Source organism: Dermacentor andersoni, chromosome 10, assembly GCF_023375885.2.
Source record: "Dermacentor andersoni chromosome 10, qqDerAnde1_hic_scaffold, whole genome shotgun sequence".
In the NCBI taxonomy this organism is placed as follows: domain Eukaryota; kingdom Metazoa; phylum Arthropoda; class Arachnida; order Ixodida; family Ixodidae; genus Dermacentor; species Dermacentor andersoni.
This window is the reverse complement of record NC_092823.1, coordinates 133353520-133375622: the sequence shown is the minus strand read 5'-3', so window position 1 is coordinate 133375622 and position 22103 is coordinate 133353520. Positions and strand designations below refer to the sequence as shown.

The following is a 22103-nucleotide window of genomic DNA, read 5'->3' as shown; positions in this document are numbered from 1 at the left end:
ATTGCAAGGACAAAAGAATTGAGACATGCGTTTTGCTATGGCAAGTCTTCTGGTGTGCACTGGCTATTATCACTGGTTCACACCTAACACAAACTTTTTATCACCAGTGTTCTTGTAGGAGGAGGAGAGGGACTGCTATTTGCTACAGGTGGACACAGCTTCGCAAAAGCTGCTGGCAGTTGCCCAGCTCGAAATGCATTGGTGTTCCAGTTACATTTGTGCTCCAATGCATAAAGCAGCATTTTCATAAAAGAAGTAACTGGAACACCAATGCATTTCGTCGGACTTATTGAAAATTATTTCGAGACTGGTGCAGTCCTGAGAATTCGTTCCAAGTGGATACACCTTGCCGACTCACCAGCTATAATTCGTAGGTTCAAATATGTGCCGTAAAGTAATTAATTAAAATGTTAACACAATTATGTTAATTATTTAATGCAGCATTTTCATTTCTGAACTTATGGCTGCCTCATCGAGCAATTTAGATCATGGGTTAGAATTGTGCTATCTGCCACAGGCAATTTTTAAACATTTTGGACCTTCAAAAAAAAAATACAAACGAAAGAAAAGAAAAACAACACCCAGTATAGTTCAAATGACGGTGGTCTGCTCCAAGCTTTGCTCCTGGAAAAGGCAGGCCTTGTGTCATGTGAACCCCTGAAAAACAGTTTGCAATGTGGTGAACATGGTTTAAATCGTAGACACGGGACTTGAAAGAGGTGTGTGAAGTGATGCCTCTTGTATTTACCACTATATTGCCGCTGAATTAATTTTTTTTTTACCAGCACTGTTGCTTTTAAAGTCAGCCAAATGCATTGCCTGCAGGAAATCCTGTGTAGCATGTGCAGGTACTGGATTACTGGCACATGCTACCGGCTGTGTGCTAAATCTCTGTATGCGATGCACGGCTGACTGCAAGTCAAGCACTTTTTTGCAAGAAAATTACTAATTGCAATTATATGGGTTATATGAAGTAGTTACTTCTAGAGAGTACAATAATGTAGCACTTAATAGAAATAAGATGATTTATCATGGGAATGTTTCATGAGCTATTTTGACACTCTTATTAAAGTATGTATAATGTATATTTTAATGTATATTTTTTTAATGACTGCAACTTTACTTTTAAAAGCCTCACTGGAAACTGTGCACACATTCATTGAAGTCTTTATATATATCGTATTTTGAATGACAATTTCAAGTATTATTCACAATAAAATCGTTTTGAAACCACCTTGTCTTTGGCCAATCACCTGTACTGTGTAAATGCCACTGCTTGCTAACAAGAACACCTGATTTGCACTATCGTGTAGAATGCTTTACATCTTGGGTGCCTCCAAATTTTCTGTCAGTTTATTACGTCTGTGTCGCATTGTAGCCTCATCAAGACAAGATCCAGTCAGTCATTAAGAATGACTCACTTTTAGGCAGGCTATACACAAATTTATTACAATTTATTACTTGGCCAGTCTCACCACATTTGCATGCTTTTAAAAGAATGCGCAGTGCTGTAGTATCGCACTTCTCCCCTTCAGTGAACGCAACAATGTACGTGCATCTGATAACATGCTGTCCCCTTGTTACAGCACCGTCACTGGTGCCGCGCCCCAAATAATGAAAAGCAGTATATCATTTACAAGCTCCTTGATTGTTTGAATGGCCTAATTTTTAACAGTATTAAACGCACATGTCAATGAATATAAGCCCAATTTTTTTTTTACCAAACATAATTTGCACTAACTTTATATCCCTTGTTGCCTAAGAAATTATATTCAATTCGATATTCGGTGGCCGTTTTCTTTTAATATTTGTATTCGGTTGAATTTGGGTATCGTATTTGCATGATTCTAATGTGCACCTTTTTCAAATAAAGGGTGTGTTCACATTTGCATGTGCATCACAATCATAACGAATTCTACTCAAATTTAAAAACGAAGCAGATTCTTACTAAAAGAAAGCTCAATGCAAGCTAGCTGGCCACACTGCCATCAAACAGGGTCGTCTGAAGAAAACGACGCTCAGAGACATCGCAAGGTGTGTTCATGGTGCATGGAATGTCCTCCTGCAGACAATGGTTGAGTGAGCCTTCATTAAGTGTGGCATTTCTAATGCATTAAATGGAACTGAAGTCTGTGGTCGGTAGACAGCGAAAAGGAGGCCGCATCAGGACTCCGATAGCGGCTAGCCGCTAAGGTTCAACTGTGTGCGTGTCTGTGTGCCTTTGTATGATCCATAAAATTGTTTCAACATGGTACCCACAGACTCAGGTTTCATTACTTGATGTGCCCGTTAGAATCGGTTATTTTTTTTTATATATGGGCAGTAATACAACTGTGCATTACAACTGGTGGCGCAGTACAATAGCGCAAATATGGTATTTCACTATTTGAACATCCTACCAAAATATGTTTCAGCAAACTTTTGTTTTAACAGCTCTCACTATGCCATTTCTCACTGAAAGTTGTCGGAAGGTTCCTGCTGGTTCACTAGAAAGTAATTTTACCAGTTCCAACAACCGTCTCGCCAACTTGACATGCTTAAAGGGACACTAAAGCAAATATTAAGTCAAGCTGAAGTGATAAGATTAGTGCGCGAGAATATCTAAGGCGTCTATATTTTCACAAACAAAGCCTTAGTAATCAAGAAACTGAGGTAAATACAGGACAGACTCCCCCAGGACATTCAAGTACTAGCACGATGAAGAAGGCACTTCTCATTATAATTCTCACTAGTACTCAACCACTCGTAAAAAAAATATCATTGTAGTGCATTAGAAGACGAAAGAAAATCCTACTTGTCCAGTTGTTTGATCATTAGTAAAAAAAATGTATATATAATTGACGTCACCCTTGACGACGACTTGGGCAGTTTTGTTATCGTGTAGCGCCATGCTGGTTTTGTTTTGCTGGCTCACGGGACTCGCACAAGCTGCAAGCAGCCGAGAATGCCAAATCCATGTGATGTTATGGGATTTCCTAACGGTCCGCACCACTTGACCAAGAGCAGCTTTAGCTGCAAATCTAATGCACTGTCTTGGCTCAGTTTCTCCATGGTCGCACATATGAGTTTTGCACAGGAAACTATAGTGCTGTCTATTGGGTGCCGTTTCACTCACTGATGGCAGTAAAGGGCCGTGATGGCATACGCAACGTCAACACTTCTCGCTCGGGGGCGAGCGATTTGAATTGCATAAGTATGCAGGCCCTTAAGACAATTTTCTCGTAAACCAAGTAATTTCTTGGCCCACAACAAGCGATTCGAGGTTTCTGGAATGGTATTTTACCAGTCCCCATTGACTTAATATTAGCCTTAAGTGCCCCCTCCAAAAAAAAAAAAAAAAAGAGGAATAAAATCAGTTATGAACACCTTGAGACAAATTCAAGTCGCTAAATGATGGAACTTGTGTAACAATTATATTGAGAAATTCAGCACGATAAATAACTTCCAGGTGGAGGGAATGTGATGCTTCGTGTAAACCTTGGCCGTTCTGGTTTTGAGCTTGTGCATGTTCGCCAAGCACAAGCAAAAATGAGCTGCATCTAGGGTTTCACGTTCTTGCTTAAAACCGAAAAACACTAATGACACTGATTTTCACTCTTTAAATTCACTTTTACCCCATTCGCAAATTGCTGGCTGCTCAAAGAATGGTTGTTTCTGGCTAGTTTTCATAGATAGCAGCACATTGCGGGCTATTGTCTAGTTGTTTTGGGTTTCGTACATTAGACAGTCATCTTTGTCCACACTTTCAGCGGGAGTTGTTTGTAGAACAACGGAAGCATTCCTGCACATCAGACTCCACTTTGTTGTAGCCGTCGCAACCAGAGTACCAGGCTCGAAAAGCCTACAGGCTTCCGAGTGGGCTCATTTTTCAGCACATACCACAGAAAACTGTAAAGCTGATGAACCATTTGATGCTATGCTTAGTTTCCAAGGGCCAAGTTCAAAAGTCCAAGAGATCTTTGATTGCAAAAAAACGGAAAAGTAGACTCCGCATTCCTGCTAGTTTTAAACTCGCTGTGCTCACTTTCTAGCTTTTTACCGCATCCGACATGGAAGCCTTTTGGGAACAAAATAATTTTGTAAATGTGATGTCTGTAGCAGATTATAGAGCAATTTTCTTACAACGCTGAACACCAGGCACGGCTGAGCGCCGAATGGGTGGAAGGGGTTAACCTAGAAGGACCAGAGTCCTAAAATAATAATTATGGGGTTTTACGTGCAAAAACCACTTTCTGATTATGAGGCACGCCGTAGTGGAGGACTCCGGAAATTTCGACCACCTGAGGTTCTTTAACGTGCACCTAAATCTAAATACACGGGTGTTTTCGCATTTCGCCCCCATCGAAATGCGGCCGCCGTGGCCGGGATTAGCGTCCTAAAATAGCATGGCATGAAAACAAGAGAATGATATTCGTTGAGATATTAAAGGTGTTACATTGTATCAGATTTGGTGTAGTTTGGTGCTCATTTATAAATGAAAGTGAAGTGTAAGATGTATATTTGCATTCACCACAACTGTAAGTTTGACTGCAATAAGAAAGATATCTGTGCAAAATTACTGGCTATGTTGACATGCAATTTGAAGCTACGCAAGACAATATGAACACCTAATGGAACTGTTGCACTTTGTAAAAACTTAACATCAAACTTGTACATGTTCCTTAATGAAGTTGTGAAGTTGCAATCACATTTTATGAATGTGATTGAACAACATATGCACAGATTACACATCAAAACCCCATTTCTGTGTCAGTTGCCACTACAGCAGTGTTAAGCTGATATTGCACTAAGAGGCCAACATCGTGCCAAATTTGTGCCATGAAAGTTGCTAAGAAGGTGAACTTCCATAAAATAATCACACACAAAAAAGGAACACTATTGAGTGAAAAAAAAAAATTGCTAAAGGAGGTTTGTTCACTTAAATATTCAGACAAAAAAGAACAGTCTGCATGAACAAAGCTATATGTCATGGTTAAAAAAAAATTCATTCAGAAAAACATTCAGGCTTAGTTATGTTGGTGCTCTGAAAGATCTTGTAAGCCTTTGCCCAAAAAATAGTCACTGGCAGAGGGGGAAAAAAAAGAAAGAAGTTCAGTTTTGCATGATACTAAATGTAGTGAACCCTAGCCACAATTTATGCTTCACAATTCCATGTGCCTTTGTTGCAGCAGTACCAAACCTAACGAAATGAAACACGACCAGACAGCTTTAGATGCAATTCACTGTATTCGCTATATCTGCATTTGTTACGATGAGGCTCGACTGCAATGCACGAAGGTATAGACACAGAGCAGCCGCATGAGACAGCGTGGCATTCGTGTGTTTATTGTGGGCACGGCTGCACTTCCAGGTTGCGGCCCGGGCACATTCCACAACACAGTGCAATATTTCCCTGCCGGGACGTTGGTTTGGATACGGCACCGTCTGTTAGCACAGTGGGTGGCAGCCCAGGGCGCTTTGATCGTGACGTGTCTCTCACTACAATGGCTTTGCAGCTTGGTGCCTCGCCTCTCCTGTACGCTGCTGGGAGTAGTGGCAGGGGGGGGGGGAGGGGGTCCAGTCACCATTACCTCACGTGCACACACAGAGCGAAGTGTCCCATACACAAAAGTTTGTAGCACATCTCGTAGAACCCCCCTCAAAAGAGTCGCTTCAAAGCTACCGTTGCATAGGCACCATTCTCTTCGACACGCTTCCATCTTCCCACTTTTTCACGGCGTTATACAAGACTCGTGCAAGACACACACACACACACACCTTGAATCAACATAACAATCGTTGGTATGCCAAATATGTTACAAACGTAATGACTGCACAACTGCTCACTGCATTTCACTGTCTACATGTGTCTACACCAGATGATGAAAAAAAAAAATTGTGTAGGAAGTATTTGTTTTTTAAGCAACATAGAGGCCATCACATGGCAAAACACCTGCCGCACTTTCTATATCAGGGCCCTTTTGCACCCCACCCAAAGCTGGGAGGTGATTGTCAGTATTTGGCACTGTTTTCACTCAACACCTCTCCTTTGGCTGCAATGTAAAAGAGCCCTCAATGCACACAGAGTGCCGTGCTGTCAAAATGGTAGCTGTGGCGTTCGCGCATGCCATGCAAAAAACAAGCTTGCAATTTAAGCACTGCCTGGCAGATTAAACTACAGTCTTGACCACGGCTTGCGGCAAGCTGCCCGCATTCTTTAGTCGGCATAAAAGTGCGCACACTCTGCGCGTGATCATAGCAGACAAAAAACACAACTCAGGCTGCGAATGTCTCTGTCCATAGTTGCCAAAAGACACATTGAAGCCTAACACACATGATATGCAGGGGAGAGAGAGAGAGAGAATGGGAAAAGGAAAACTGAAATGCCATTGATAGATCGCAGTCCAAACAGAACACATCAGTGAACAATAAAATAAACCTACGAGAAGCTAGCCTGGCTGGAGTCTTTCCAGTCAATCATTTCTTTTTTTCTTTTTTCCCTGTATTTTGTAACCTTAACGTGTTATGAGCAAATGTAGGGCTCCATCCTTACTGCTCTGTGAAGTACATGACACACAACATCCTACAAAAAAATAAGGAAAGAAAAATAAAGAAAGGTAGGAAGGGTCTCACCCAGCAGCTGTCCGGAAAGAAAAGGGGGGAGGGAAAGAAAGGTGGAGGGGGAGAGAGAGTGAGAGATACACTGGGTAATAGTCATACATGAAGAGCATGCAAAACAGTCACCAGCACAACACTTCATTCACTCAGGTAGAGCAGTACCAGGCGTTGCAGGATCGTCATCATCGATGGCTTGGCAGACTGGGGAAGGGGATGAGAAAGCTGGCCTGACGGCTGCAGTCTTTTCCTAGTCTGGCGAGGGCACGGCCTCTCTCTGCAGTGACACACACACGACCGGGGCAAGGGCAGTGACGACAATTGGTGGATGGGGGATACAACACTTGGTGGCAGCGGTGATACAAAACCACGTTGTTGCGGGGGGGGGAGGCCAACTGCATAGCACGACAGAGCCAGCTGTCGGGGGGTGAGCGGAGGGGGGAAGAGTCTCCACCCCCCAATAAATAAAAAGGGGCCAAACACCGGGCTGTTCTCTCGTGTATCTTTTTTTTTTTGGCACTTTGGTCGGTTCACCCTACGCACAACATGTGCGAGCGCACACACACACACTGGCAGTCACGTCATGAGTCCCACGTGTGTCGGCTCAGTTGACCAGCAGGGTGTGCGACTCCATGGGAGCGGCCGAGTCGTACAGGGTGTCCGTGTCCTGGGTCGGTTCACCCTGGAGCTGGCACTGGTTGCTCAGGGTGCCAGCGCCACAGTCACAGAAGAACCTGCGAGAACACGTCGCCTCGTGCATTACATTGTGTGCACCTTGCAGCAGAGGTAAACGTGCCAAGCTGAAGCAGCGAACACAGAGCACTAACTACAGAAAGAAAAAAACCAACCGACTATCAAGTGAAGCTTTATTACACACCCATATATGTTACGTGATAAAGCTTTAGTTGAGATTCTGTACTCCTTCACATGTTCTCAGTTCTTTCCCACAGTCCCACATTTTGTCAATGCCACTTCTGTATGGGCAATTCCTACCTACCAACCTGTGAACTCAAAAATTTGTAAAAAATCTTGCAGACACAACAAGGAAAGGAGTAAAAGCACACGATCTTCTAAAGTTTACGCTTGCACGTTTAGCGGGACACAAACGTACATCAACAATTTACCGTTAGACACAGCAGAAGGAAACCTGGAACAGCAGAAGCTGACAAGCAACATATTCGTTTTAGATAAGTTACTTTTTCAGATTTTGCTGGTGCCGATTACACCTGCTTCAGTAACTTTCCTGTGTAAACTTGCTCGAAGTATGTACCCTGCCGAAATATTGTGTCTTGCCCTGACATAAGAGGGCAACACGGACACCACTTCAATTTCTTTTTTGCATGCATTTTTTGCAATACTGCACACACAAAATTATCTTTCTTTTATATTAACACTGCAACATTCGTAAGAGCATAGAACAAGCCAAAATTCATAAACTTAATGGAAGATTTGGGAAGGCCAGCAGGTGTGGAAAATACCAATCCATGGAGATTTCCATTCAAGTGCGCAAAGGCATGCAATAACAAAAGCAGCGAGTGCATAGGCATGAAAGACTGAACGAATTCCATTGTTGGTGCAGCTAGCTTAATTCTCGAGAGTGCGTCGGTCAATAAAATTTTCACATTCAAATCGGCAATGGGTTTCAGTGGAGGTCAGTTTGAGCAGCTAGTAGAAGTGACTTGTAACTTAAGAGGGGACACGGGTCTTAGGGGGGGGGGGGGGGGGGGGGAACTTATAAAAATGGGTTTCTTGAAAGTGGTATATTCGTAATATACAAACACTGCCGCATGTTCTGACTAACTTTCCCGCATCATGGATCAATATTTTAGCCGCAATATCAATTTATGTAACCGCCGCGAGCTATATTTTGACAGAAAGAAGCATAAAAAGGGGGCTTTTTTTCACGCCATGCCACTGCTGAACAATGTATGATGTCGCAGCCATCTTGGTCGCATTGGAAAGAACTACTTCTCTTCTTCAATTTCCTGCCACATTTTCGTTCGTCCCCCTATTCGCTATATATAAATACTGCACCGAAAAAAAAGTCCCAGCGTGTGACCCCATTTGCCCATTCAGTGCACGTGACTAAATAAAGTCCCGCGATTAGCTTAGGCGGCTGGTGTCATCTTCTACAGCGCACGAACGCATTTGAAAAGCGAACTGCAACGCCATCTTGAAAGCCGCTAGCGTAGTGTGTAGTGATGTTGGAATGTCGCAAGTTTGCCACTCGAAACAACTTCGGCAAGAAAAGAAAGCGAGCGCACTACAACTTCGAAAAGTGCTTCGACCCTGCCGAAAAACACAGCAACGATCACCTGCTGGCGGTTTCAAGCGACGGCTGCGACGCGGGATGCAACGGACCTGGCGAGAGCGAGCTAGGCCTAACAACGTCGCCGGCCTATAGTGATCGCAGGAACAGCGTTCAGCACGACACAAAGATGGTGCAGCCAGCGGAATTGCTCCAACGGCAGAAGTAAGCAGGGGAAAACCTTCAACAACTGGCAGGAACTTCGGCAACGAAGCGGAAATTGAACATGTGTACGAGCGTCAACGACGGTGCGGACGAGCTGGCGTAGATGGAGTAACGCTTCTATGTTATTAGTGCGGAAGCCATAAGCGTTTTGGTCTCGCGTCTAAAGTGCAGTCTCTGTGGCGGCTCCGTGACTTTTGCCTCAGAGGAGCGAGAATAAGGCCTTGCCGTCAAGCTTCTCGCCATTTGTGAAAAGTGCGGCGATGTTATTTCCGAGTGGAGCTCGCCGCATGTGAAAAACAGTAAAACGGTCAACCTCTTCGTAGTGAACATTCTCGCCGCTTGTGCGATGATTAGCACTGGAAATTGACAAACCGATGAACAACGTTTTTGCTGCAATGAATATCTTGCACCGTTGTCTTCATAACAAAATGTGGCAAGGCTATGTCAAGCAGAAGCTGGCGCCAGAGTCGTGGTCTGCTGCCGAAAAGCTGATGGGCGCGTGTGCGCTATCAGTGAAGTCATTGTATAATGACTTGAAACTTGCGAACTCCAGGAATACCTTATTTACTCGCATAATGATTGCACTGCTTTGTCAAAAGAATTGACGCAAATTGAGGGGTGTGATCATTACGTGGATTAATTTCCCGTGAAAAGAAACTAATTTTTTTTTTTCATCCTGCATTTGCTGCAGGATGACAACAGGGAAACAAGCAGGTGGCTGCCGCTGAACAGTGCGGGACACAAAAACAAAAATGGCAGCCGGCAGAACAAACCGAACGCGCCGAACGAGATTTTTTTTCTTCTAGCGCGTACATCACGCGCATTGAAACAGTTTCTTCCATATCAATAATGAATAATATTGTAAATATCGGCAAGTTTGTGACAATAACGTAGCCATGTCCACTTCGAGGGGACAGAAACAGAGGTGGGCGCACTTAGCTGCCAGTGACATAGAAACACATGGTGGGCATGCTGCGGAAACTGCGGCATTTGTCTTCACTACTATCCTGCATTATGCATTATTTTTCTTTCTTACGAAAGTAATCCAGCGCTACTTCTTAAGCCAAGGACACGGAAAGAGTCAAGTCTGTCAAGTCTTTCGGTTTCCTTGTCTTAAAAAGTAGCGCTGGATTACTTACATAAGAAAGAAAAATAGTGACTTATCACAATCCAGAATTTCTAGCTAAGTTCGTACCCTAATGTGAAAAAGAATAGAACAGTCACCGCAGAGCAGCACGACTCTCAACTAAGGGCAGGAATAGCTGAGCAATAAGAGTTTAAAGTGGAACCTCGATATATCGAACAGCACGGTGACCACAACATAGCTTGATATAGCCAGAATTCGATATATAAAATCACGTAAAAAATGCGTCAAAAGCTTTTGCAAATCACTCAATGAACCAAGGGTGTGATCGGGGATCGTTGTTCTGAGCACGCATTCGGTTGCGCCGCGCGCAATTGGCCTAGGCCGTGCCGACTTCGGCAGCCGGGAGTGCGGGGTCAATTGCACAGCATGCAATTAGCCTAGGCCGTGCCGACTTCGTCTGCTGCGCGAATTTGTCGCGACCTAGGCCAATCGCGCACGGTGCAACAGAATGCGCACTCCGAACAACGATCCCCGATCGCGCCCCAATCGTGGTGCAGTAAATACTCACTTGAAGCTTCGCACAATGTATTTATGTATTTATTTCACTGAAAGTACTGCAGCAGTGTAGCCTGCTTCTTATTGGCAGCCACGTGCTTAAACACGGAGTCCTCAACATAGTTTAAACGATCCACAAGTGATAGGCCGGTGCCTTCTATTGTGCCGCAGTAGTGGCGTAGAAGGGCCAAAGCAGCTACAGCCTCAGTTGAAGTCGGGAGCGGGGCAACATCAGCGCTTGTGGGATCAACCTCGGCGGCGCCTTTGTTTAGCCACTACTTCTGCTGCAATCTCCATGCCCGTCAATCAAAGTATTTTGAAACACTGTCAGTAACAAAGTATTAAGCGGCGTCTGCCAAGACTATTGAGTGAGCCCAGTGAGCGCGCGCGTCTTTGTGGATGCAGACCACCAGTCCTCGTGAGGTGCGGCAGGCACAGAGCATCGCACTGAGAAGGAGTCAGTGCGACAAGTGCAATGAGTCGTTGACGTCGAACTAGGCAAGCCACCGCATGCGTACACCGCTACGTTCAAATGGCACCTTCGCCGTGATCGATGTGTGCAGCTATAGACGCAGAAGTCGGGAAGGCCCATCGTGCCAACGCAATCTTAGACGGTGTAGCAGCAAAGCTCACCGCCAGTCAACAGAGCGCACGTGGTCTGGGGAGGCGGAGTTTGATATATCCATTTTACAATCGACCCCGTTCGAAATAAAAAATTAAAAATGCATGCAATCTTCCAGATGAAATAGAAAGTGTTCGATATATGCAATAATTCGATATATCCATGTTCGATATATAGCGGTTTGACTGTACTAGTTAAAAACAAGCTCTCCACCAAATAGGGAAAAAATTTAAACTTTAGTTTGCTCTTCACACTCAACAGAGCCCACTGCCCATAGGCTTCCAGTGTTCCAGACATGCATGCATTTGCTTCAAGGCTACATGACACTTCGATTAACGGAACAGTAAAGAAACTTTCTCGTAACAAGGGTGCACTGCAGATGTGTCAGGCATGATTGAAGTGTAACACCCCAGCTGCCATAGTGTATGCTGCTTACAGTGGCTACTGAATACAGTGGCTATTGTTTCCATGATACAGCGGTGTGTCATGATACAAGACTATCAAGAAATCAGTTAAAAAGAAAGTGTACAAGCTGGTCTCTCGTCAGCATGAAGCAGCTCTTTTTTTTTTTTTTCTGTGTTTCAATCTTGGCTTTACTGGAAGGAACCTTGCATGGGGTCATTCAAATGAACACACCTCAACAACCAAGTTCCACTATTGCACATCTGCTATGCCATGTAACGAGACAAGACAAACGAATTAAGCAGACAGCTCACCTGTCGTGCCGTATGAACTCCACTTCATGACCCGAGTGACACGTCTTGATGCAGTTGACACAAATGGCGTTACGGTCAGTCGTGTTGCACGTCTTGCAGCTGCAACAGCATGGGATTGACCGTGTCAGACTTGCCATGATAAAGGGATTATTGCGGTTCACCACAGTAAACTGTGTATATTTCACCGCACAACATGGCTGAATTGTGGCAAAGTTGACCAGTCAAATTTGAGTTATATGACGAAGGCTAATTTAGCATGAGTTGGAATCAAAATAACCAAAACATCAAATTAACCGTAGTTGAATTACCAGAAGTCTACAGCATAAACATACACATTGACTAAAGCTTTCAATTGAGCAGCTGGAATGCCAGCAATGTTTGTTTTACTGTCAGCCCAAGAAAGGGTCTTTATAGGAGTTAAATATATATATATATATATATATATATATATATATATAGCTACATGCCAAGCGAAAAATGACAAGGCAGTACAATGGCAGTATCGATAAAGATTGACATGCGGTGAACAAAGATAAAATACACTTGTTTTATGCGTATCAGAAACAAAAATACATGCTAAGACGCATTCGCATCCCAGAAGATAAGAGACTCCGAACCAGCCGCAAAAGCACTGACGGAGGAAGATATGATAGTTAAATTTGGTGAGTCATTCCATTCTTAATCACCCTCGAAAAAAAGCTGTATTTGAATGTATCATTCCATGTAACTGACTGCTGTATGTATAAACTGTGCCTGTGTCTAGAGCGTTGATCTGGTGAAATTAAACAAAGTTCAGATAAATTAATTTTCACCTGATTATGAATAATTAGAAATACAAATTTTAATCGGTCAAACTTAGTCCTTAGTTCTAAAGTGGAAAGGTTTGCACAACTGCATAATTCAGTAGGAGATTGCCCGCGCTGATATTTATTAAAAATTAATCTGAAAGTCAGTCGTTGAACTCTCTCCAACTTGTGACATTTAGTAGCTGCGTGAGGGTCCCATACTATCTTAGCATATTCATAATTGGCCGTATTAGTATCTTACATGTCAGGCTTTCCACTTCAGGAGTTGCGCTATACAATCTTCGCCTGAGGACCCACAGAACTGCATTTGCCCTGATACAGACTTCATTGATGTGGGTGTTCCACCTCAAATCAGGGGTAAATATTAATCCTAAATATTTACATTCGTTACTCTTTTTAATTCATGGGGACCGATTCTGTATTTATAACTCAGGGACGCCTTCTTCCTTGTTACAGTCGCCGACCAATAAATCGGACAAAGATAATCTGGACATGGACGGTAATTCGGACAGCATCGCGGCACCATCAATGGCCCCATAGACTTAAGGGAGGACACTGCTATATAAATAATCTTTATTTTCCCATATATACTAATCAAACTTGTTGGTCTTATTGATATTTTTGCACCGATTTCAAGTATGTAATGAGTTTTGGTGTAGCTCAATTAGTTCTTAAGGTAATTAACATTTAATTCCCTTTGTTTGCGGCCTCAATTAAAAATAAATGGCACAATGAAAAATTATTTGTAAGGCATGGTTAGATAGCATAAGGAGTAAGGACTGAAGTATAGCAAAAACTTTTTTGATGTGACCATTAAGGGGGACACTGTTCTTCAAATAATGTTAATGATGTTTTCCATCAATATTCATGAAACTTTCCATTCTTGTTAAGACTTTTGTGCTGATTTCAAATATGTAATTATTTTTCCAATAGGCCATTTAGTTATGAAGATAAATGAAATTCATTGTTCATAATTTGCACAAACAATAGGGGGAAAAAAATGCGCTACAAAATTCATATTGGCACATGCCTGGGTACTAGAAAACATAAGGAACACAATGGTAGGAATACTATTTTGATACATCAAATATTAGCAATTTTATAGCAATTCAATCTTTACTGTTCGATTTGTGGCTACCCCATTGTCTGTTCTAAAACAGAATAGAAAATTTTTAAAGCATAAATTCCAAAATCTGACCCTACCATTGTGTACTTTGCACACTCAGCTACAAGCCACAACAAAAATTATGGCTCTATCTGCTTTGAAGGCAGACGTATCGCCGCGGCAAATCAGCAACAAGTCAAAAGTCGGCGTTTCGAGAAAACGAGAAAAAAGGAATACATTCACTTTTAATCAAAAGTACAGAAATAATTTTGCATTATTTTGCAGTGAAAGTGGCTAAAAGCCACCAGTAATGTAGTCGCTCTGACCACGGCCACCCAAATGCGGCAAAAACATCGTTAGGCACCTTTCGCCGATTCCCGGTGGCTTGCATCGCGCGCGCGGCAAGGTTGTCGTTCACGCGGGTCGAGCTCCACGTCGACGCGATATCGCCGCAACACGCGCACGTGATAACGATCTTTATGGCGAGGCCAGATTACCGTTCGCTTTTGCCTCCTGCGACGTTGCCGCCGCACACCTTGCGCTTGACAAACGACATCAGTGCGTTCACGGAGTCCTACTGAGGATAGCGAAGCCTGCCTCGGCGTCGACTGGCGCGGCCGCAGCGCCGTCGGCGCGAGTGAGCAAATCCAACACCCGCTTTGTTGCTGGTGTTGACGCAAGAACTTGAAGTTTATTTGCGCATTCATCTCCCTCTGCAAAAAATCCGCACGCCGCGACATTGCAGCGTCACGCCGAACGCGGCCACTGTCCGTAACGATTTCACTCATTTGTGAGCTGGCTAGGCCTACCTCGGCATCGTCCGCGGCTTCGGTATCATTTGCGGTTGGCGGCGAGCTACTCTCGATGCCTTCAGAAGGAATGGAGCGCTTTTGAAAGTTATAAGCTGATCGCTTCTTCGTTTTGCCGAACTTCCCCGGTGGATCGGACATCGTTCGGCATGTGCCAACAAACCTACGAGACGCGCCGTCGCGTCGCCTGCGGAGTGGAGCAGACGATGGGAACCTCGCGCAGCCAACCACAGCACACGCTTTTGGTCACGTGCGCTAGTCAACGAATCGGATCACGCGTTCGGCCTTTTTTCTTCCCCGGATTTCAACGTCACTGGCGTACCGACGGAGTCACTTTTGGCGGGAAATTAAAGAAGGAAGGCTCCTCTTTCCTACGAGACCAAGATGGCTGCGATCGCGCGCATAGAAAAAGAGTTACGCGCCGCGATAAAAAGGGCTGTTTTTGCGCGGAATTCAGCTCACAGTGATGTTATAAATTGATATTGCGGACGAAATACTCGTCCCTGAGATTCGAAACTTGGTGAATTAAAGGAATATTAGCTGTAGAATTCGAAAATTTCATTTTCAAAAAATCGATTTTTTCGCGATTTTTTCGCCGCAAAGACCCGTGTCCCCCCTTAATAGATACTTTACAGCCCATTGAATGTAAGCCCACACAATGTGGCAACCATGTGGCACAAAATGTAGCAAAATAATTAATTTCTGAAATGAAAGGTAAGAAATCCGCTTGCAATCTTTCATAGAGTATACATTAGGCTTCATTCTACAAAAAGAATTTCAGTTCTAACTGTTCTACGTGTTGAGGTATCGAGGCCTCAATATTGCATGGAGCCAAAAATTTGTGTTTTGAGAAAAATGCAAAAAACAAACAGCACAAAATTTAATAAAAATTTACAAATGTTTTGCACATATTTACACATGTACATTCCTAATAACCACCAGGAATGTAGTCTAATTGCCTGCTGCTGTTTAAATGTAGTCTCTTCAGTGCCCCTTGTACACTGTCGGCCAAGGATGACTCACTTCTTCATCACTTCTTCGGCCGCACGAATTGCTGCAGGGGTCAATTTTCTTTTCCACATAGTTCTGCCACGTCTTGTGGTGGAGACCGCGGCTGCCAAAATATTTACAACGAACGGGTTCACTGCCTGATCGGCAAGTTCCAGGCGGACGCGATGTCTCCCGCAGTTGGAGCAAGAGAGCATAAGTTTCACAGCGAGGCCGTATTCTCGCTCACCTTTCTTGAACTCAACATTGCCGCTATCACACGCTGTGTACTTTGTAAACCTCAAAAGCTGGTTTTGCAGATTCAAATTGACGATCGTGAATGCCGTCTCATCAAGCGCACTGTCGACCACGCCGCTGTCACGGTTAAAACAATCCGATTTCCGTTTCGTCGCTGCCATTGACGCGAGTTCCAGGAGATTTTCCTCGGTTCGAATCCTGTGTTTCTGCTCCACAACGGAAGGCTGCAGCATCACCGTGTCACGGTGGACGCAGCCTCTGTTGGCTTCGCGAGCTGGCGCACCCGCTGGACCCAGGCCGTTGTCGCCAACTTCCACTCGATGTAGCCTCTACATCGCCCTCGTCGCATCTTGGGGAAGTGCGGCGACCTTTAACATTACCAGCCATCGATTTCTTCCGCTTTTTGCCAATTTGTTCAGCATATGAAACTTTCTCGCTGACCCGGGCATTGTTGCGTTTCTCAGTCACTGCACGTAGTTTTTCAAAATGGCATCTCAGCGCGACGGCGGCGCGCAGGCCGGCTCGCTTAGCAGACGACACCAGCTAGCTCCGCCAATCAAGTGGTGCGGTCTTCTCACGTGGGCTTGTTCAGCCAATAGGAAACAAATAATGTGCTTTTCTTTATTGATTTATTTTGCACCATCCAATGGTCGAAACTAAGCGGCAGTGGCGGGAAACTTAAGCAGGAAGGCAGCTCTTTCAAACGAGACCGAGATGGCGGCAATAGGCAGCGTGAAATGGCAGCTGCGCGATGGGAAGAAAGGGCCGTTTTGGGGTTCATTTTGGCTGGAATTCAGCCAGAACGCATTGCGCAAATTATTATTTCGCCTAAAATACTGATTCTAGAAACAAGATACTTGGCAGATAGGTAGAGAAAGTTGTAGGTTTCGAAAATAACACTTCTAAAATCTCGGATTTTTTTCGTGATTTTTTTTTTTTAAAGACCCATGTCCCCCCTTAATGGCGCAAAGATGACAATATTTCGGACAGCCACCGGCTCTACATTCGATTATACGGACTCTGCCGCCCATTATCTCTTCTCGTAAGCTAGACGAGGCATCAAGTATGGCCTCAGAGACATGAGACATCAAATATGGCCTCAGAGATTGCACATTAGATGGGAATCCTCGAGAACTTGCTTTGGTCACAGCACTACGCCTCAGAGATTTAACTCCAAATGTCGATCTTCGAGGTTTTGCCTAATTATAGGTCACATCAACATCGCGATCATCACATCCTATTCTGGCAACCCCACGCATGGCCTGCTGTTGCCGTTCTGTTTGTCGAGTTGCAGAGATCATGAATTAAATGCCTCAGTAGGAAGATATGTTTTACAGGAGAGTTCGGAGGCCTGTATACCCCCCCCCCGGAATACAGCGTGTGATTATTCAATCGTGTTCTAATCCTGTCACATTCCACGTGATAGGAAACCAGGCTGCAGATGGTAAGGACCCCACACTTACCGGTAAAAGTCGTGCATGGGAAAACTGGTGTAGCTGGAGATCTTGTACAGGCACTGGCCACTGGTGACAGCCTTCTCAACTGCGTTGTGGTTGTCAAAGATGCGGTTCCCTGCAACCAAAATAAAAGCAAGCACTCAGGTTGCGCTCCTAAAAGGCATCAAAGGCTGCACTTGATGCTTAGAAGCATGCATGTTCTTCCATCAGTTTCAGCTTCACTTGAATTATAAGCCAGGAGTGTAATAGCACAAGTTGGCCACTGCAGTAAGGCAATATGAAATGTGCGCTGAAGCATGTAGTGAAATCGGAAGCATTCACATTTGCATCCTACAGACGGTAGCACAGCTCTTGCATCAGTTTATGGAGTAAATGAGCATGCTTGTAGAGAAACATTTAATACTAACGAACCATATCTGGAAAGCGAGCGCTACTGGAATTGCCAGTAAGCCGTAATAATTAGTAACAGAATATGCAAAGCAGCACTAATAAATGTTGCTGTACTGTTTTTTAAATAATGTTTTGAATGATGCAGCTAAATTACATATGGATTCGTGTCACACTAGAGAAATGGCAACTGTAACTGCACATGAAACAGTTTGCAGTCACAAACCTCCATAACTGGTAAGTCATCGATTCTCTCCGATAGTTTTCCCATATGTAGCCTACTCTTACATAACAAGAGCTCAACACTTGCAGGCTCAGTCTTTTGTTTCTTTAGAATGAAATGTAATCCTCCTTTGCCAATAAAAATTTAGCTAAATGAGAAGGCACATTGTAAAATTCATGACATTATAGCAAGCTGGTGTAGGAGCGTTGTGTTTGCACTGTTTCCATGCTACCAAGCCTCCTAGTAAGCGTACCGTATTTACTCGCATAATGATCGCACTCGCGTAATGATCGCACCCCTGAATTTTGTCATCAAAATTCGATTTTTTTTATTTCCCGTGTAATGATCGCACCCCAAACTTGCTGCAGCTATATATCGTGTGCCAAGTCTAGCTAATATTTATTGCGCTTACCATCTGTCGAATGCTACGCGAATGACTCTTCAAGACAAACCAAGCGGTCTGCACGCACCAAACATTCTTGAATAGATGCCTCATTTCATTACTTTCATCGCTTTCCGCACTTCCATGACTAAAAGAAAGCTGCAACCAAACTTGCCTTTATTATGTGTAGGCTTTATAATGGTTGTGGTCAACAACAACAAAAAAGGCGCCTTTTGATTCTTCTCATCTGCACTCATGGGCAGGGAACAAATCGCGAGCGGCAACGATAGTAGCCACATTTACACTGATACGTTAAAAGTGTACCCTATTCATATGACGACGCTTGTAACACAGCTAAGATATTCACCCACCCTTAGCGGAAACATGCCGTATTAGAATAGCAGTGAAGACAGATGCCGCAGTTTCCGCAGCACGCCGGCCATGTGTTTCTGTCACTGGCAGCTAAGCACGCCCATCTGTTTCTGTCCCCTCAAAGTGGACATGGCTATGTTATTGCCGCAAGCTTGCCGATATTAACAATATTATTCATTACTGATACCGAAGAAACTGTTTCAATGCACGTAATGTACTCACGAGAAGAATAAAAATTGTGTTCGACGCGTTCGGCTTGCTCCGCCGGCCGCCATATTTGTTTTGGTGTCCCGCAGCAAACGTGGGACGAAAAAAAATTTTTTTTTTTTCTTTTCGCAGGAAATTTAACCCGCGTAATGATCGCACCCCTGGCTTTGCGTCAATTTTTCTGACAACAAAGGGCGATCATTATGCGAGTAAATACGGTAATTAGTGCAAAGAACGTCCTTGTCGGTGAGACAACTCTGTATTGACATGAGTGCACAAGACAAGGCAACGCACCTTTCAGAATTGGCTGAACGCCACTTGCCAGGCAAAGACCTCCAAACCGGTTGTTGAAGATCTGGTTGAACTCAAGTGTGGCGGTGGCATTATTGGTGATCTCGACACCTGCAGCGAGGCCGTCGAAGATCCGGTTCCGTCGCAATACCGGGTGACTCTGGGTAGATATGAGCACACCGGCCTGTGCATTGCGGAAGATGTCATTTTCTTCAAGCACGCCCTTGCCACCGTTGAAGATGCAGACGCCACCATCACGGCCGTCGTAGATCTTGTTGCGCCGTAAGGTAGGGTTGCTGTCCGTCTTGATCCAGACACCAGCCATGGCATTGTCAAATATTTCATTCTGTTCTAGCACGCCGAGACCACCATTGTAGACCAGCACACCACCGTTCTGGCCACCCCATATTTTGTTGCGACGGATGATTGGGTTGCTGCCCGTCCTGCAGAACCAAGAAGAGGTGGCATTGGTCTCATGGGTCATCCCAGCATAAGCTGATCATGATCAGCAGCAGGTTTAAACCCTCCAGTGTCACAATATTAACCTAAATTATGACTAGAACTGATAAAATTTTTTCATTACTGAAAAATCCTTTTCAAAAGACAACGTAGAGAATATTTTAAGAATTTTTCATATATAAGAAATTTAAATCATTGATTGCAAAACTAAAGCTTAAATGTACTGTACAGTCCAAGTCCGATTTTTTGGTGTGCCTAGGGGTAGCGAAAATGTCCGAAAAAATGAATGCATGCTTTTCACTGCCCCCAAGGGCCCAAATTGCCACAAGCATGTTCAAAATAGCTCTGAAGGCATGCCAGTACACTTATTAGGTGTATTGGTGCTCGCCCTGTGACAGGAGGCGGCAGGTGCATGCGTGTGTCCCGTGACAAGTGCGCCTTCCCACTCTTGGTGTACGTCACTGCAATACTTCACGCACGCTTCACCGCGTAACTGCTGTATTGAGGCGAAGCTGACTTTCGGGAACCGGTATTATGCAATGCGTTGTGCTTTCCAAGCTTCGAAGCAATGGCGAGGATTACAAAGTTGGAGTCAGCACCAATGCTGACAGTAGTCAATTCTTTCAACGAAAAACATGGCACCGAACAGCATGAAGCTTGGTAGCAAATGTCAAAGCAGGCAGGCCTTTCGTTGCCACGGTGGTGGCTGCTGCTGCCAACGAATCTGCGAGCGAGGGTGCCTGTTCGATGAGGCGAAATAATCAAAATGGTAGTGGTGGCGGCTTCGATAACGCCGTTTCGTACCTGCAGTCACGGCAAAAAGTCAGCAAAATTTCACGGCAAAGGGTTTTTTGCATCTGCAATTTCAGACATTCTAATACATTGGCTCTATGGAGTACATGGCAGTGCTGCAAATGCATCCAAAAAATTGGTTGTTGAATGTGCAAGATATAGCAAGGCATAGTCTGTTTTTATTTTCTCTGAACCAGAAGACATACAAGCCAAAGAAGAGGAGAGAACTGCAGTTCACATCAAGAAGTCTCGTTAGTGCATCCTGTGATAGCACTGCCTTTTCTGTCCTGTACATATTTCAACACCACTTGTAAGCCACTATCAACCAATTAGTCCAGCTTGACATCTTGGTAAAGAACCTTTACAGAACATCAAATATTGCTCCCTGACAAGTCATCACTTATCTATTGCAGTTCACCCACAATTTGAGGCAAGAAATTCCACATGCTAAAATAGGGTGCTCTCTTCCCCTTTCTTTTAATGCATTAGGCATATCTTGCATGCTAATATTTAACCACCGCACCTAAGCTCAGCCTTGTTGACACTGGCACACATACATATGAATGTTCATGAATGTTCGCTAGCAAATGCCAGCTCTGAACTAGACTTTTATCTTGCAGATAGATCATGCTGCCAAAGTAGTGTAGCAAATTCTATGCTATATGAGAAATTTTGACTTGAAAGCTCCATATGTTGTATTACTGAAACAACTTGAATCTCCTACTTTCTGCAAAGATACAGAACTATGTGGTTGCGAAAATTACCACGAAGAGAGGGGAGACGCACCTGATTTGGACGCCCGAGTAAAGGTGGTTGAAGATGTCATTCTCCTCGAGGCGGCCGTGGCCGTTGTCATAGAAGTAGACGCCCACTTGTTTGCCCGAGTGGATACGGTTCCGCCGCAGCACAGGCGTGCTGCCTGTCGTGATCCAGACGCCCGCCAGTGTGTTGGCGTACACCTCGTTCTCCTCGATGAGGCCCTGACCCTTTTCGTGCACATAGATGCCCCCGTGCTGGCCATGGTGGATCTTGTTATAGCGCACAATGGGGTCACTGCTTGTCCGTATCTGAATGCCCGCCAGAGCATTGCCATGGATGTTGTTGTGCTCAATCAAGCCCCGACCCTGCAAGACAGCAGTTGAAAGCACATTGACACCAGCTGCCAAAAGGAAATTCCAGAAGCCCTGGCCATTTAGAGAAGACAGTTGTCTAACTGAGGAACAGGCAGAGCTTATTTTCAAGGTAAATTCTGAATCAAAGTCATTGACTTAGACTAAGGAACAACTTTGGCAAGCACTAACTCCTCATTGCCGCCACTGTGTGCAAGCAATTGATTATAATGCAGAAGCAAAAAGAATAGAACATTACATGGCTTGGAACGCAAGCTTTCTTTGATCTCATGTTAACTTTGTGTGATGGTTGTCTTTTCAGACACCGGACAATACCAACATGCAAAGCAGCTAACGGCCTCTTGTGGGTCAGAGACAACATCTAGTTTAAGCTGATAAATGTATCTTGCTG

General features: G+C 44.2%; 1 protein-coding gene across 1 annotated transcript in view; it reads right to left on the bottom strand.

Annotated features, from left to right (window-relative positions):
* Positions 1–5207: 5207 nt before the first annotated feature.
* FBXO11 (F-box protein 11) overlaps positions 5208–22103 on the bottom strand; it is a 49245-nt gene continuing 32349 nt past the window's right edge. Inside the window, exons 8-12 of the mRNA XM_050192814.3 lie at positions 21369–21706; positions 19335–19774; positions 17476–17584; positions 12048–12146; positions 5208–7328 (exon numbers count right to left, since the gene is read on the bottom strand). Of these exons, the coding sequence (XP_050048771.1) occupies positions 7199–7328; positions 12048–12146; positions 17476–17584; positions 19335–19774; positions 21369–21706 (1116 nt within the window). The 3' untranslated portion in view covers positions 5208–7198. The remainder of the gene's footprint in view (positions 7329–12047; positions 12147–17475; positions 17585–19334; positions 19775–21368; positions 21707–22103) is intronic.